Here is a 17,039-nt window from a genome sequence, read left to right on the forward strand (position 1 = left end):
ATAAGCTAATAGAAAACTGAATTTGGAAAGAAGAAATTTTCCTGTTTTATTTCAAAGTTGTAAATAAAAGTCACAATAACCTAGTAATGGTTCTCATGAGACATGTGACCAGGAGATGTAAATGATGTAACCATGCTGCTACTCTCAGAGTAGCACCTCTTTCGTTTTTAACTCATTTGACAACACCCTGTGTGTGTGTGCTCCCACTGTGTGCCATGTGCTGTGCTACATCTTGGCACTGTACCAAATACTGGTTGTGGGGAAGTTCATTTGAAGCCACTGGCAAAATGATTTGTTTATGAAGTCAAAGAAAGTGAGGGAAATAAGACAGAAAATAAAGCAAGTGTCAGAGAAAACAAAGAAAAAATAAAGGAGAGAGAATAACTCCTAGGAGATAAAAAGTGGAAATGAGGCTTATGTTTAGGAAAGCATGCATCTGCTGTAAGTAACCATTTCATTAAAAGTGCACTAAATTGCAGAGGTTCTCTCTCAGGAGCTGCATACTGTGGGCTGAGATTAAGGATAATGGGCTCCCACATGAATTCTTCTCATTACTTTTCTTGAAAGAACAGTAAATCTACTGAAAGGGTAATTTAGGTTTAGTGTTCACAATCCATTCATTTTACTTTTAATCTTCCCAGTTTAGGATTTTAAAAATATAATGCAGATATAATCCAAGAGGGAAGGGATGGGCCCAAAATGAGATGATTTTAACTCCTCAAATAGCCTTGGCATAGACAGATATGCAGGAGGCTGTAGACTTTCTGCTCCTTATAGATTATGATGGAGATTTGGTCTGTTTAGAGAGCATTGCACACTATTAATTGCGGTAACCAATTAAAGGACAACCAAGTAAAGATAATCTATACTTTACCCCCTGAATTCTTGAGACCTTTATGTGATTTTAACTAAATCTCTTCTCCATTCCATTAAGTTTCACTTTAAATGTAATTCCACAGGAAGGAAAAGGTTTGAGGTCTTTTGTCCAGGACCAAAAGAAATAAATTATTTGGGAGGAAAAGTCTGCAAAATGAGACATCAATTATTCAATTGTAGGAATGAGATTTTACAAATAATTTTTCAAAAATGTGAGCCTGAAAAATGACTTATAATGAGTACATTTTTCTGTTGTTAAACTGATACTAATACGTTTATGGAACTGTACTAAAGAACAAGCAAAAACAGGCAGTCTTTCCTACAGTGTTATTTCTAGGAAAAACATCAAATCCTCCCTGATTTTCTGTGGTTTTCCTTGACTTTTCCATTTGATATAGGCTCCATTCTGGGCCTGTAACATGTACATTGATTCCTGATTAACAGAGTAATCTATTAAACCAGCTCCATAGAAATCTGGGAGGACAGTGAAGGCAGACACCCTACACATAGTGTCACATATAAAGAAGCTCATCATACAATATAGGATTATGTTGATTTGAAACTGAATTATTGTTTATAATGTTTAGAGTTTGTTTTGTCTCTCCATTACAAATCAAAGGGTTTAACATTTCCTTTTCAGATATTAAAGAAACGAGCACTTAGTCTAATGGAAATGAGGAAATGAATTTTGTTAGAATTTGAGAGTAACAAATTATCCAAAGGTAATTAGCAGCATAGGATACTTGCTGGACAGACATCATATTCACTGAAATAATTGTTATGACATCTAATGTAGTCTCACCATGAAGCATATCCTTATAAATGACTAAACAAGAGTATGTCTTAACTAGTACTTTATGAGAGAAAACTTTAATACCCTTAAAAGTTCCTATCATAATATTGACAAGAAGGGAAAACATTAAATACCAGGAAAAAAATTATCTAAAACATAGTATATAGTAAAGAAATTAATTGAAAGAAACATATATTGTGTGAGTGGTAAAATGACTTAATGTTCTTTCCATGAATGCAAAGGAAGAATCCAAGGGATTTCTGGAAATTACACTTATTTTCATAAAATCCATTGATTCATTTGAAAACAGAGACAAATAAGTTCTTAAATAATCTCTAAGAACAAACACATTATATTATTAAAGGTAATTCACTTTCATTTCATCAAAAATAAAAGAACTCTAGTCTGGAGCCTTCTCTAACTTTCATTAAACATTCTTTCATGTGTTAATGGTTGTTGGAGGAAATGTTTGAGTTCTTTGAAGATGTCATTTCAAGGTACATGCATCTTCCCTCATTCAAGTCAATTTTTCTTGGATTGCAACATGGAAACTGAAAGGAGTATTGGATTTTTTTGCTATGACTTTACCAGCAAAAAATACTTCATGAGTTGTAAATACCAGATCTTCACTTGATCTCAATAAGTCTACCTTTCCTGATAGAGTAAATGAAAGGTTTGTACAAACATTCTAAAGTATAGGATCATCACTGACCCCATAAATGAATACATCCAAAAGATACTGTCCCTGGTATTTATTGATCTTCTTGACAGCAGTTATTCTTTAATTATGTTCTAATCATCTTGCTTCCAACAAGAATCAGGTGTTTTGAGCCTTTGTGTTTTGTAACTGCATTAACAAAGATTTAAGCTGAACTTGCTCCCCAAAGGTGGTGACTATGGGAGAAATATACCTTTGTTATAAAAGACATGTGGCTTCTGGACTAGCAGTCTTTCACCTAAGCACCATCTCATTCTGTTGCCCACATTGTACTTACAAAAGGAACCATTCAATAAAGCCACATGAGACCATCTTTTGACAGCTACCTTCTCATAATTAATTTCCCACAAGTTGTTATTCCTTTAAGTACAATTTTCATGCCACAAAAATCAACCTGCCTCTGAGTAGCAAAGCAATAATTTTTGCTTATTATTTTTCTCATTTTTAAAGAGTTTGTTTGTGCATATTTAAATATTTCTTCAATATCTTAGCTGCTAAATCATTATATGCGATATTAAATGTTCAAACCCTTATTAGCAATTGTTAAAAACATAACTTCCATGTATTCCTTAAGATAGGGCATGTTTGATTTCTGAATTGTTGTCATATAAATTGTAAGGCCAAAATTGGGCCCTTTGACTGAATATGCAAAGTTCCCCCTTAAACCACCTTGAACTAGGCAGATTTGCAACATTTTAAACTGGCACTTCATCCCTCTTTCAGCAAGCATCCTCTGCAGATTTAATGATCAGGAACATCCTTCTGATGCATGCTGGGAGATATGGCTGCAGGGTACAGACCACAGCAGACAGTGTGTCAGATGAGGCAGAACTTCTTGTTAGGGGTGAGTATGCTAATAGTGCAGTCTGAAGACATGATCACCATAAATTATCATACAAAGGAATTTAAATGCATGGACTTTGAGCACATCAGTACTGTGCATTTTACTTTCAATTTTACAATATATGTCATTTTTGCTTAACCTTTTGCCTTTGAAAAGATTACATGGAAAACTGCTCCTTAGTAACAGACAAAACCTATAGATCCAACTTCAGGGTCCAAACACTTTTAGTAATAAGTGGTCACTGAGTGTCAAACCAACTTACTGCCAAGCATGAACTCTAAACAGTAGAACTACTAAGACAATTGGACCACAGGGGGTGGGAAACTGTTTGTTTATGTGTTTTACAAATGCAAAGCTAGTGGAATTTGCTTTTCCTCCACTAACTTCTAAATCTGGCTTCCCAAAACAGGAAAATTGCATGTGTAAGATGGTGACATTTACAATTGTTAAGTGACAGGGATGTTTTAAAAGTCTGAAAATGTCAACATACAGACTCCCTGTGTAGAAATGACAGTTAAGTGGTTTTCAATTATAAGCCAGACCATTAAATTCTGCAGACTTAAGAAGCTAGGCCTTATTTCAATTAAGTAAATGACCAGAACATTCACTTGCTTTTGCATGGTGTCCCCCAGTATGAGAAAAGCAGATCTTAGTATATATCTTCCCCTTTTCCTTCCTTTCTCCCCTCACTTCCCTTTTTTCCTTCTTTTCATCCTTCCATCCCTCTTTCCTTCTATCCTTCCTTTTCTTTTAGCTTTATATTCAAGGACAATATACCTATAGGCATTTTCTAAATTCATAAGTGTACAGGTGCCCAACTCAATAATGACAAAGCACACACACCATATAACTACCATATAAGGACTAGAATATTACCAGCTCAAATTTTGCCCAAACACATTTTGATTGATATGAGTATTGTATGCTCAGGTTCTTTGTACATTGCTACAAGTAACAATTTCATAATCTATTATAAGAAATTGTCTTTTAGTTTAACTGACTTTATATACATCTGGAGTATTTTAGAATTATTTTTAAGAGTTATTCCAAAAACCTTGTATGGTAGACATAAGGTATATGGTGAACTTCATCATCTCTTCATTGTATCACTGAATGTTTGAATTTTGGTAGTACATCAATTATTGGTTCAAGAAAAATGCTTTTAAAAAAGTGTGTATCTGAATAGCACTTATTCATTTTTGTGTGTTTCTGTTCAGAAAGCAGTTCTGATCTTTTCTCCAAATTTACATCAAGAATGTGTATTGTATTACATTATAATACACCAACTTTTTAAAGTGCTCATCCTTTCAGTACATTTCATTCCGCTAAAAATTTCCCCTAGTGCCTTCTGAAGTTATAAGGCTGGTGGAACTGCAAACCCCCCAGCACTCTAATTTATAGAATTGCCTTCTCCTGCTGCAGTATGTCTTAGATTATGTGTATTTATTGTGTGCACTTGCCTAGTAATTTAAAATGATGCTCCTAAAATTGGAGCTTTCCAAATGAATACCGCAATTTAGAGACTGATAACAAGAAACCAGGTATTTTTACAGGACTATGAGGGGCAAATTTCAGTGGCAAACTAACATTCTGCTTTGTAAGTAAAATTAAACTCAACAGGGTTTAGAACATAATTCAGGTTCAACTTTTTCATGTTCTGCTCTTTTAGCCTTTGGCTTTATGCCTAAGAGATGATAAAATGCATAAATTTTGGAATTATACCCAATAGCAACTTCAAACAGGTTGCTATTGTCTGACTATTCATGTAGCATTCAGCTCAAGCTTTCCCTTGAAGTGAGTTTGATCAAATTGCCAATTTTCGATTATATACTTGCATTACTTTTTAAAATTAGGAAAAATAGCTTTCTTCTGCCTGACTAATTTTAAAATTAGGGAGATTTTAAAACTAAACTAAGGGTTCTGGTTCTTTATTATTATTAACAATATTATTAAAGTTAACAGCATCAAATAATTGAAGGAACTTAGATGCTAGCATGTTACTGTTTTTAATACTGACTTGCGAAATAAACACTCAAAATAGTTTTACGCTGCCAAACTTTTTTCTCCCTCTCCTCCATTCTGGGTTGTAAACTAGAGCACTGTTCTAGAGGAGGCCTATAGGACGCTCAACACTTTAGATTGAGCTTTTTTAATAAATGTTATCATTTTAGCCATCAGAGTCCTTAAAATAGTATTCAAATGTGTATCATAGAAAGATGGGAACAGTAAAGATAACTCCATCAACCATCTGTAGAATACTGTGGTTCGAGTGTCTCAGCAGTTTACTTCATTCAATGCTGATGGTACATGGAAATAATTGACTGGTAAGGAACACATTCTTGTGATTCTATTTCAGTGGAAATACCAAGGAAACATATCTATATTCTCCTAGATAGTCAGAAGCTCCTTTTTTATTGTCTTCTTTCCAATTGAATATTGACCGTAACATTCTTTTGTGTATGTTACCAAATCCTGCACTTCTTTACCTGACCCCACCAGCACACTGAATTGGCATTCAGTGTAGGAGGACACGACCTCCCCATTGCTTGTTTAGAATTGAGTGTTCCTGTCTAGTAGCACTCCCTGCTACTCTCCCCATAAAGTATTTTACGGGCTATTGGGCTATCTTTCCCTTAAAAGCTTATTCACACTTTTTCTTTATTTTGCTTATGGATGTCCGTGCTTTTATTCACCTCTCTTCCTGCCATTATCATCATTATCTAAAAACCGATTTTTCCATAAATAATCATCTGAAACATAAGATCAGTTGCTCTCACAAGCTTAGCACCCTGTGAGCCAGCACTGTCATTGCACCATACACAATCTGAAGAACCATAAGACAGCAAATGAATATCTGACAAGAATTTTTTTCTGGAATATAAAAGGAAATTAAAGCTATACCTGCATATCTGTGCCCAATTTTATGTACTTATTTAAGTGTGCTATAAAATAACAAAGAAAGCAAGGGTAGACAATGTATAGGTGACTTTATCATGTTACCCAGGGAAAGGAAGATAGACCATCCAGAGACAACCTCCCTGAAGGGGATACACAATTTGTAAAGAACTGATATTCTCAAGCAATATGAGAAGAAGTGATCAAACACAATATAAAAGATTTCAGAGAAAGGAGTATTAGTTTTTTGTTATTTTATTTTGCAGAAATCAATGTTAGAAATGTGTTTCCCAAGGCAAATAAAAGGGTAGGAAACTTACATGGTCTAAAGAATAATATGTCTTAACTAAGCTAGGGTAACTGGGAGCCAGAGCTTGAGTTCTTTCTAGTCTGTTCAGAGGCAGCAATAAGAAATTCACTCTTTATATATCCTTATTCATATTATTCTTATTCTTAATGCAAAACACTAGGTCGAGAAAGTCTGAGAATAATCAAAGAAGAATCAATAATCTCTAGGTTTCCTCTGAGTACATAGCCTTTCTTCAAGCTTGGACCATTTTTATTTCCTAAATCACAACTTACAAAATGACTCCAACATGTATTTAATTGAATTTGAAAAGATTGAGTCCTCCTCAGGATGCAACCTACTGGGAGATATCTAACTGCTTTTAGCCATCCGCCTCCAACTCCACCCATCACTTCTTATTCCTAGCAGAGTTCTACTTGTCCTTCAATCTAATTTTCCTTACCTTTCCAATCAATTCAATTCTCCTTACTCCAGGAATTTTGTTCTTGAATATTTTGCTTTTATTCTATCCCAAACCACCTAGTTACTTTTCAGCACAAACTTGAAGCCATTGAAAGTTTGATTCTTTTTGCCAGTGAAATAAGTCAATAGGTACTCGTTTATAAATTGCTGTTCATCTGTTCATTCATCCATTTATTTAGCACCTGCTCTGTTTCCTGCACGAAGGTGATCACTCAGAACAAAAATAGGAAGATACCAAAGAGGTCTCTAACCTCTAAAAGACTCAACATTCTCTAGTCTGTTAGAGAATGAGGGGCATTTTTGTAAGTGGGGTGAGAAACACCAGAGAAGTGCCCCCAGATAAGTTTCAGTCTTGTAAGGGACATAGTAAGAGACTAGGGAAAAAATTTAAGTTTTCTGTGGGTCCAAATGCACAACTGGAGAGACTCAGAACAAAATGAAAATTCAAGGTCACTTCTTGAAAATTATTAAGAATTTTAGGATAGTAAGATATTAATCAAAGCACAGGACCCTCTATAACTGTACAGGTTATACACATGAAGTTGGCCTCCATAGATGTTAAATTATGTATTCATCTACAGAATCAAAAACAAAACAAAAAAACTTTAGTAAAGGGAAGAAATAAATTTCAGAAAGCTGAAGTTTTCTCATCTATAAAATCAGAAGTTTTTATGAACTTTACACACACACACACACACACACACACACACACATTCTGTTATTTTATTCCATGAGTCATATGTTCTGATTTTGTTGTCTTGAAATAATGCTCATATTTCAATCTTAATTCCAAACAAACCTTCCTATGATAAGGCAGATGAAGCTACCAAACTAGACAATGTAATGCCAGCTGACAAAGAGACTTTACTTTTTAGCTAGTTATGAAAGATTTTTTATTTTCAAATAATTGAAAATTATCTAAAGATACCAGGTTCTACCTGACTAGAAATTTGGTAACCAATGATTAAATGTTATACAAATTTTCTTTAAGTTCTCTTTTCTTATGATTCTCACTAGCAAAAAGGGAATGTTTGAAAATTTTCTATATTTAGCCCCTGGAAAGATGCATGTACTATCAGTTTCAGAAATACAAAGAGAAACTAAAATTTGATGAAAACAATATATCTCTAACATATTAATAGATTTGAGAACAAAAGCTGTATTAACATTCTCTATCTTCACATCTCATAGCACTAACCTTGTGATCCACACAGATTCTAACTTGATATACATGTCCACTTTTGGCACCTGGCCACTTCTGAAAACTTCCAAGTTTTAAAAATGGAAATGTATTTACACAAGCATCTTCCAAAGATGCAGTGTGCACAGTTTTTCCTTCCCAAATTGTATATTTATTTAATATACAAATAAGCTTATTATACTTGGAAATTTCACAGGCCTTTATATGGTAGAGTAATGACCTGGACTAGAGAATCTTTTGCAAATAAGAAAAAAAATAGTAGTTATGTAAAGCAAAGTTGGGTTTGCCAATATTTTGGTATTTAGAGATCAAAGGACACTGAGTAATGTTTTCTGTGTAATTTTAATCTTAGTTAATATTAATAGTAAATACATTTTCAAATAATTCAAGTTTAAGGAAAAATAGAAGTTATTTAGTTGATATAATACCTTTAAAATTTTTTTATAATACAACTGGGGATGTGACTCAGGGGTAGAGCACTTGCCTAGCATGTGTAAGGTCCTGGGGTTGATCCCCAGCACCAAAGAACAAAATAACAAAACAAAATATTTTAAAATAGAGGCATCTCCCTCTTAAAGGAAATTTCATCTCCTTAGTGCAATGTCTTATTGGAATATCATGTACCACTGTAAAGTATTAGTTCACTTACACAAGGATTTGATAAGGTAATTTAAATAGCTTATACAAATCACTTCTTTTACTAGCTTAGGCTTTTTCTACATAAACTGGTTTGCTTGGCAACTATAAAATTTCTTTTAGACATTGAATGGCAATTTAGTTTCATTTGTCTTATACTTTCGATGTTGTTGTTTGCTTATTTAGAAATTACTAACAAATGACAAAAAGGTAACATTTTTTGATAATTAGTTATTTGGATTCTCTTCACCACTTTTAGTTTGGATTATTAAAGTTACAGTTAACTAAAATGACCCGAATGACCAAAATGATCGAAGTAGTTTGCATGTGCATACATAAATATCTGCAAATACAGTAAGTGCAAATAAATGAATTGTCATTGCATCCAGGCAACCCACTGATGAAGACTGAATCTTCTGCATTTAATTCGCTCAACAAATATTGAGTGCCTGCTAGAAGCCAACCTCTCTTTTAAACACTGGTATTTGCATCAACTGACAGATTTTCTAAAGTTTCTTGATGGTAGTATTTTGTTATTTTGAAACAAGGATTGTGATATTACTCATTTTGAGAAAAATTCTCACCATGAGGTTTTACATCATACTGTCACTTCCCATTTATATAAACTTGAGGCAAATTCTTGTTGTGTAGATTTCATTCATTGTTTAGTGAGTGTCTACATCATACCAGGACAATTCTAGGGTGCAAGAAGAAAAAATGATGAGATAGAATTAGGTATCAGTGCTTTCCAATGCCATGAGAAGGAACTTTTATGCTAAAACTTACAGACATTCAGAAAAGGACCAATCAGGAAAGGAATATGATCAGATATGCACTAAAGGAAGATCCTTTGGGAAACCTCAGAGAGTACTTTAGAGGCCAGTAGCTTGCTAATAGCCCAAGATGGGCACTGCACAGTAATCCTGACAAGAAATAACAAGGGTCAAGGAAAAGAAAATAAGGGAGAGGGGAAAGGACATATGGACCCAAAAGATAGTACAGAGAAAAGATCTACAGAACCTGGCAACCCATTGACCATGATAAATGAGAAAGAGGAAGCAAAGATGAATGCCAGTTGTAATGCTTCGATGGTCAGTGGGGGTGGGTGACAAATCACCTACTTAGGTCAGACCAAGGCAGTTACAAGTCATACCAAGAGTATCTGAGCATTTGGTTATGAGGCATCCTCATTCCAAAAGCTGTCCTGGTTTATATAATAAACTATGTGCCCCACCCCAATAAAAGTGATCATTTAGTCATGATCACTCATGATCAGATTCATGTACTCAGGAAGATACTGAGAAAAGTGGATGTTGAGTAAATGAACAGCATTTAAGTTAAGGCTCTCCAGAGACAAATCTCCATAAGAAAATAGGTTTGTGCCTGTGGAGGTCAGAAGAGAAACATTGGAGTTGATATGCAGATTTGAGCACTGTCGGCATATTAGAGTCAGAAGGGGATGAAATGACAAAGGTAGCATGTGAAAAAGAAGGGGGAAATGCTGGGAATGAAATCCCAGGAAGTACTAAATTATCATGATGGAGAGGAGGAAGGATATACAAATGAGATTGTGAAACAGCTGCCAATGACAGATACTATGAGGAAAATCCAAATAACTCACATCATTGAAACGAAGAGAAGATAATTTCAGTGCAACAGAATTAAAAGCAAGCAAAATGAGAAATAATATATACCCCTGAATACAGTAATTCTGAAGTCATTGATGAACTCAGCAACGGTAAGGTCCATGGACTAACAGGTAGAATAACCAGATTACAGCAGGTGGAGAGGCAAGTGAGAATGTGTAATGGCAAGGCATAATCTTAAGAAAATCAAAGGATTTAAAGTCAGACGGACACCCCTACTACTCTTACCAGTATGACCTTTGGCAGATTGTATTAACTGAAACTCACTCATTCTTCGTTCATTCAGTACCTATTCATCAACCATTCATTGAGCATTCAATGTGTGGCAGGTAGAGTGCTAAAAGAACAAGCTAACCATGAACAACTTATACTAGGAAGAAACATGTCTTTTTACAACATAATGTGACGAGTGCCCCTACCTGTGTATGCACAACATGGTTTGCTCTCTGACATAAGCCCTATGAGTAATAATTATTTTAAAATTCGGTTAACCTTTACTAAGTTCCTCCTTTATGTTAAGCCCTGTGTTAAAGACTCTAATATGAATTATTTCATTTTATCCATTTAGCATATTATATAGACACAGTGTGAGAGAGGTACTACTTTTAGTTTCAATCTGCTGGTAAAGAAATCAAGGCACAAAGAGATTTAGGAACTTATGGAATGTCACCCTGACAGGAGAACAGGGATTAGAGTCCAGATGGGCTGGCTTTGAGCTAATGTTTTGAATTACTGTATTTCTTTCACTGTCAATTGTCAGGTCATTTTCACCTCTTCAACATTGTGTCCACTAGACTCACTCAGTTTCTGATACATTATAAATTCCTGAAATATTAATAACCTTGGAAGGAAAGAAAGAAATAGAGGGAAAGAGGGAGGAGGGCACAAAGGAAGGAAGGAGTGCAGTAAGAAACCAGGAGGGAGTGACAAGCTTTGCCTAGATGTCAGGGAATTTTTATCAAGGGGATGAAAGGCTGGCAGAATCTTACAGGACAGGTGATCATTTGCTAAGCCAAGAAGAGAAGAGCCGTCACTCTATATCAGTTTGTAATGCAGCACTTTTTCATGCCCATCTACCTGTAAGGAGGCCTCACATTCTCTAATCCTCTAAAGTACCTAGTCCATGTGATCACAGACAACAGTATTTGTCACCACTTTCTATCTACATCTTGATCTGAATAGTTACTCACCTTACTTTCTGTACTTCTGACCCCATGTCTTGCCAATAATCTGAAATATCAAATTCAGATGTTTTTTCAGGAATATTGTAGAGCTTTTTATGTAGATGCCCTGGGTTTCAACAGGGGAAAAAAGTCACTTCTGGAAAAGACAGCTTTGGAAATATTAAGCACCTATAAATAATAGAACTCTTTCTGAATGGTCACTTTTTGTTCTTTCACTTTAAACTTTCTTGCAAACCCCACATTTATGAGGCAAGGTGCTTTAGAAAGTGCCTGACCTTCATTCCAGCTGCTACAGTTCTTCCAATACTGTGGTATTTGTTTCCTATCTGTACATAGGTAAATTATACCATGAGTCATAAAAATAAAACAGCTTTTAATATTAAGCAGGATGGTTTCAACTACACCAATATTACATAAGCAAAATATTAAAAGGAATTTGTATTCATTTGTTTGTTTGAAAAAAATCACCCTATTTATTCACTTTTCATATACTTTGTATAGACACAACTACCCAATTGCCAATCACATGTAAAACCTGACCTGTTTTTTGTTTTTTTTGTTTTCTGAATACGTTCTGTTTCCTGTGACTGTCATCTAGATTGCTCTACTATGATTTTTAAGTATTGAGTAGTATTTTGTGAAGCCTAGAACATAAGGTCTTGTAGAGCATATTCATGTTGTATGGCCCATTTTTAATAACCCTAATGTTTCACTAAGAGCCAAGCTCCAAGTAGAAGTTCTGCTGAATGTCAACCCCATGATAGGTCACATCATCTTCAAGAAGAAAGGGAAAACTGGTAAGTTCACTTCAATCTCCATTCAAATATCTTGTTTTATTTTAGTCTGTGTTCCAAGATACTCAATTTTTAATTGTTTTCTTGATTTTGGGTAACACCATATACCCTGTAGCCTGGTCTCTGATTCTTCACTGAACAATACAAAATCAAAGCAGACTGAAGACAGAAAGGACTAATACTGATCAGAAGAAACATCTACTGACTTTTACTGAAGACTGAATTTTGTCCTCCCAAACACCTGGCAAAGGTAATGTCTTTGTTTCACTAAGTACTCCTTAATTTGGAATTACAAAGACAATTAGCTCTCTAATGAGTTAGAGCAAGTGAGGTGAAAGAGTAGAAAGAAAAAACTGAATACCAGATGATGTGTGTAAATACCAAGAAAAAAAAATTACTTGCTCTTGGTAAAATCTTTCAAAGCAAAGTCTTTTTTATGTTTTAAAACTAAAATATATTCACATTACTGCTTCGCAAGTGTGGGGAAAATCTAATTTGACACACAACATATAACCATTGATAGTCATGATCTCTACTCCCTCTGTTAAGTAGATAAACAATTTTTTACCTTTAGAAACATGCACATCTGCTGGGATGCCTTCAAACAGGTAAAGATGGGGGGGGAGTTCCCAGGTTCAGAAAAAAACACTCTTTAAAATAGAAAATAACCTCTGTTAGCTTCAAAAAGATGAGGTACAGGATTCCATCTCAGGTTATATATTGATAAAAACTAGTAGAGAAAAAGATGACTGTATTTGTGCTGAATTTGAATAACATAAATAAGGTCATACATCTGCTTGGGCACTGGACCTAGTTCCGAACTGGTACTCAGTACATGTTAGTTGAATCTCAATAGCCTAATTTAAAAATGACTCAAATTGTTTAAAATGCCCATGATGATAATCTGTTGACCCAAGTAACACAGGGTCACATTAGAAAAATGGCCCAGGTCAGCATTTTTCTCACTCTGGGCAGTAACTAGAAAAATCATCCATGAATGAACCATTTGACTTCTTTTATCTCCTCATACAAAAGGGGGGCAATAATAATATTTAATTTAATTTGCTACTTTAAATTAGGGAATGAGATTTCAAATGGTAGAATGCTTCTCTATAAATGGTAGATATCATTGAAAGTCTTAATTTTAGGAAGAATTTTCATTTCCCTTATCTTTAGGACTAAGGGACTGAACCATTGCTCTTCATGGTGTGTGTGGTCAGGAAAATGGTCTAAATTTAAAGGAGACCCTAGTTCATTATCTATTGACTGAATAATCAATAATATTCTGATTTGTTTTGTTCATCTTGTTCAGTGACTGAGGGTATTTTGATATCTTCTCTTTCCTGACTGCAGTATTTCAAATACACTTACCAAAAATCACAAAGAACACACAATTAAGAAAAAGTTAAATGTATACATCATATTTCATTCAAGTTGACATTGAATGTGTACTCCAGGAAATAATATTGAGGTCATAGTTCTATGAGTACTGCTTTCATATTAGTGATAATCATCATTGATTGCATTTAATCATTATCAGCTTGATCTCCTATAAAATGAGCACCAAATATAAATCATAAAATTGAGATAGATAAGTATTCCATATTCTTAAAATATTAATATGCATCCTATGAGTGTTTACATAGAACATCCCATACCTTCAGTTGAGGGGGCAAATCTATGCAAAAAAAATTAGCAAGAAGTTTTTCTCTCAACACCTCCAAGAAAACTAAGATTTGAAAGTAATTGTGAAATCAAATTGGCACATAAAATACTTGGGTTTAAAAAAAATGAAACCAAATAGAATGAGTGACTTTGACATTCCTTTTGAATTATATCTTAAATTTTAAAGAATTCTAGGTCAAAAGTATAAATTCTCAAAGAAAAGCGATTCGCTTTGATTTGCAAATCACATAAATTAATCATCTACACTGAAGTGTCAGCATTCTGATTTGGTTAAGTGTTCATTAATCACAGAAAACTATGGCATAAAGCAAGTTCTGTTCTAATTATATGTTTTGTTTAGGAGGTTATTGGTTCATATAATTATTTCTTTTATGCCAACTCAAGAAATAAAACTAAACCGGGCACTTTGGCACATGCCTATAATCCCAGTGGCTTGGTAGGCTGAGACAGGAGGATTGCAAGTTTAAAGCAAGCCTCAGCAATGGCAAGGCACTAAGAAACTCAGTGAGATCCTGTCTATAAATAAAATAGGGCTGGGGATATGACTCAGTGGTCCATTGCCCCTGAGTTCAATCCCCCATGCACCCCTCCCAAAAAAGAAAACAAAAACTCTTATTAGTGAACCTCATTTTAAATATCTAATCACTGTTGCAAATATTTTATCACCTCATGTGTATCAGTGAAACAATGCTCACATACTTGCGTCAAAACCTCATCTCACATTAAGTCAAGCTAATAAGCAGCATCGATCATACCCAATGAACAAGATGGTCTGCATTACAGACTCTTCCTGTAATTCATCCATTACAGGGAACATCTGTTTCAGATTATCCAGCCTGCAGGACTTCTCTATTTAAGTGTTTCTGCAAGATCTATATCTTCATTTCTCCAAATGAGGTAGATGGTGGCATCAGGATTTTACCAAGATTACTGTAACCATATGACAGAGCCATTTTTTAATCTCTTTTGAGATCTAATGGTCCACTGCAAAATGGTAAATGCTCTTCCTACTGTTGCATACCAAAATCCTGAGAGTATAAGCCAGCAGTCACCAAAGAAACCTAAGACAGCCCTCTCTCCATTATGTCATTTTCAGATAAGTTAAGTACTCAGGGGGTAATATTTCTTCTATTTTTAGGTCCTATGAGGACTGTTGATTTGTTTAATTAGTTAAAATACAAAATTAATGACCCTAGATACATGTTTGTCAACTCTTGTTCATTTCTATGGCCATGAAAAATGTGCTTTCACGTTGCTTTCCAGAAAAAAATTATGAAAGAACATCTAAATAAGCAAGAACAAGTAAAAATTTATAGGGGGAAAAAAAAACCATGAAAGCCAGTGCCCCCCTTAGAGTCTAGTCCATAGTATTGTCAAGAGTACACTTGTCCTAAGGAAAATGGCCTTATAAATGTGTTGCCCTACTTTTCAATGAAAATAATAATCCCAAATTTATGTCATAGTATGTTTGTGAAAATAAATCACAGGGATATCTATAAATTACTCATTTCCATGATTTTCTTGGTCTTAATCTGCATTTCAGAATCATAATGAGCCATACACAGTAACCCAACATTGCATTTATAAAAAGCTGTGCAGAAACATAGTACCTTGCATATTTTAGCACCTCATATGGTACTTTCCTACAGGATTTCTTTAACTCGTTTGTTCTTAGAATTTATATAATACTAGTTTAATAAATGAATTTCAGCATAACATGTGGTCTGCTTGAGGTTTTAAATAAACAAGTTGAATATTTTTAATTATTCTTGACATTTTGTACAATAGACTCAAATATCTATTTTCCATTTCAGAAAGATCACCATCGATGGATGGACAGTATACTTTTATATTGGAATAAAGAGTGTACAACTTCAACTCATGTAAAATTACAGTAAATATTTATGCCTACTTCACCTCCTGGAATTGTTGGTTAATTTACCTTTTACCTGAAGTTTGTGAAATTGACCAGGAAGTGTTTGTCTTTTTCTAAAAATGAAACCAGAAAAATTATTTAATAAACATTTTAAACATGATGCTCTGGAGAGTCTTACATTGGTAATTAATTATTTCAGTCAAAAATGACACAAGTCATTTTATTCTACAACTCACAATCAATCACATAGCTCCATATAGCCTGAGTCAGGGTTCAACCTTCCAGTGACAACTGCATGCTATAAAATTAAACTTAGGATAAATGTCATTAAGTTCTAGTTTTATGAGACTGGTATGAGGGAAGGGTGGTGTCATTTTTATTTTTGTTCCCTAGTAGGAGAATCATCATGTTCTAAGTAAGATTGCAAGAGACCAGCAAAGGATCCTCAGAGAGGGTTGCTGTCACTGACACCACACTGACATCTACTAAGCAACAACACTATAATAAAACCACCTTCCAAAAGTGACTTGCTGAACCATCACAGTTGACATTTGTTACAAAGCCCTATGGCAAAGAAAAAAATGCCCACATCTTTAACAATTTTAAAAGATTTTTCCCAAAGGCTTCCTACAGCCTCTGACAGCTTCTGGCAGACTTTTCCTCCTTCGTTTTCAAACTTTTATTCCCTTGACTTTCCCCTATGCTATCCAGTGGCTTCCAGGTCACCCTTAGAATAAGATACAAATTCTTTACTCTCACCTTCAAATCCCTCTATTGTACAGCACCAGTTGATATTTCCAACATTACCATCTTCCTTCTTCCTCTTATGCAATCATTCTGCAACCACACCAGTTTTCTGTTCCTCAAACATGCCTACTCATTAGTAATTAGGAATTTTTCCTTTGGTGTTCTCTACCAAAAACAGAAATTCTCATTATATTTACATGGCTCTTTCTTCTCATTTATTCCTCAGCTTCCTAATGTGGCCCATCTTCCCCCACACCTGAAACTTTATTTTACTTTGTTCATTGTATTTATTACTATCTAAAATGATCTCATTCATTTATTGACTTCCTTTTCCTCTCTGTAATTGTAGAAATCATAAGAGTGGGAAACTCCTT

The 17,039-nt window shown here is 34.6% G+C and overlaps 1 protein-coding gene across 1 annotated transcript in view; it reads left to right on the forward strand.

Annotated features, from left to right (window-relative positions):
- Positions 1–17,039, forward strand: part of Cntn5 (contactin 5) — a 1,239,665-nt gene that overhangs the window by 1,139,237 nt on the left and 83,389 nt on the right. The window contains exon 17 of the mRNA XM_047518061.1: positions 3,111–3,231. Coding sequence (XP_047374017.1) covers positions 3,111–3,231 — 121 coding nt within the window. The remainder of the gene's footprint in view (positions 1–3,110; positions 3,232–17,039) is intronic.

Source organism: Sciurus carolinensis, chromosome 11, assembly GCF_902686445.1.
Source record: "Sciurus carolinensis chromosome 11, mSciCar1.2, whole genome shotgun sequence".
NCBI lineage: Eukaryota > Metazoa > Chordata > Mammalia > Rodentia > Sciuridae > Sciurus > Sciurus carolinensis.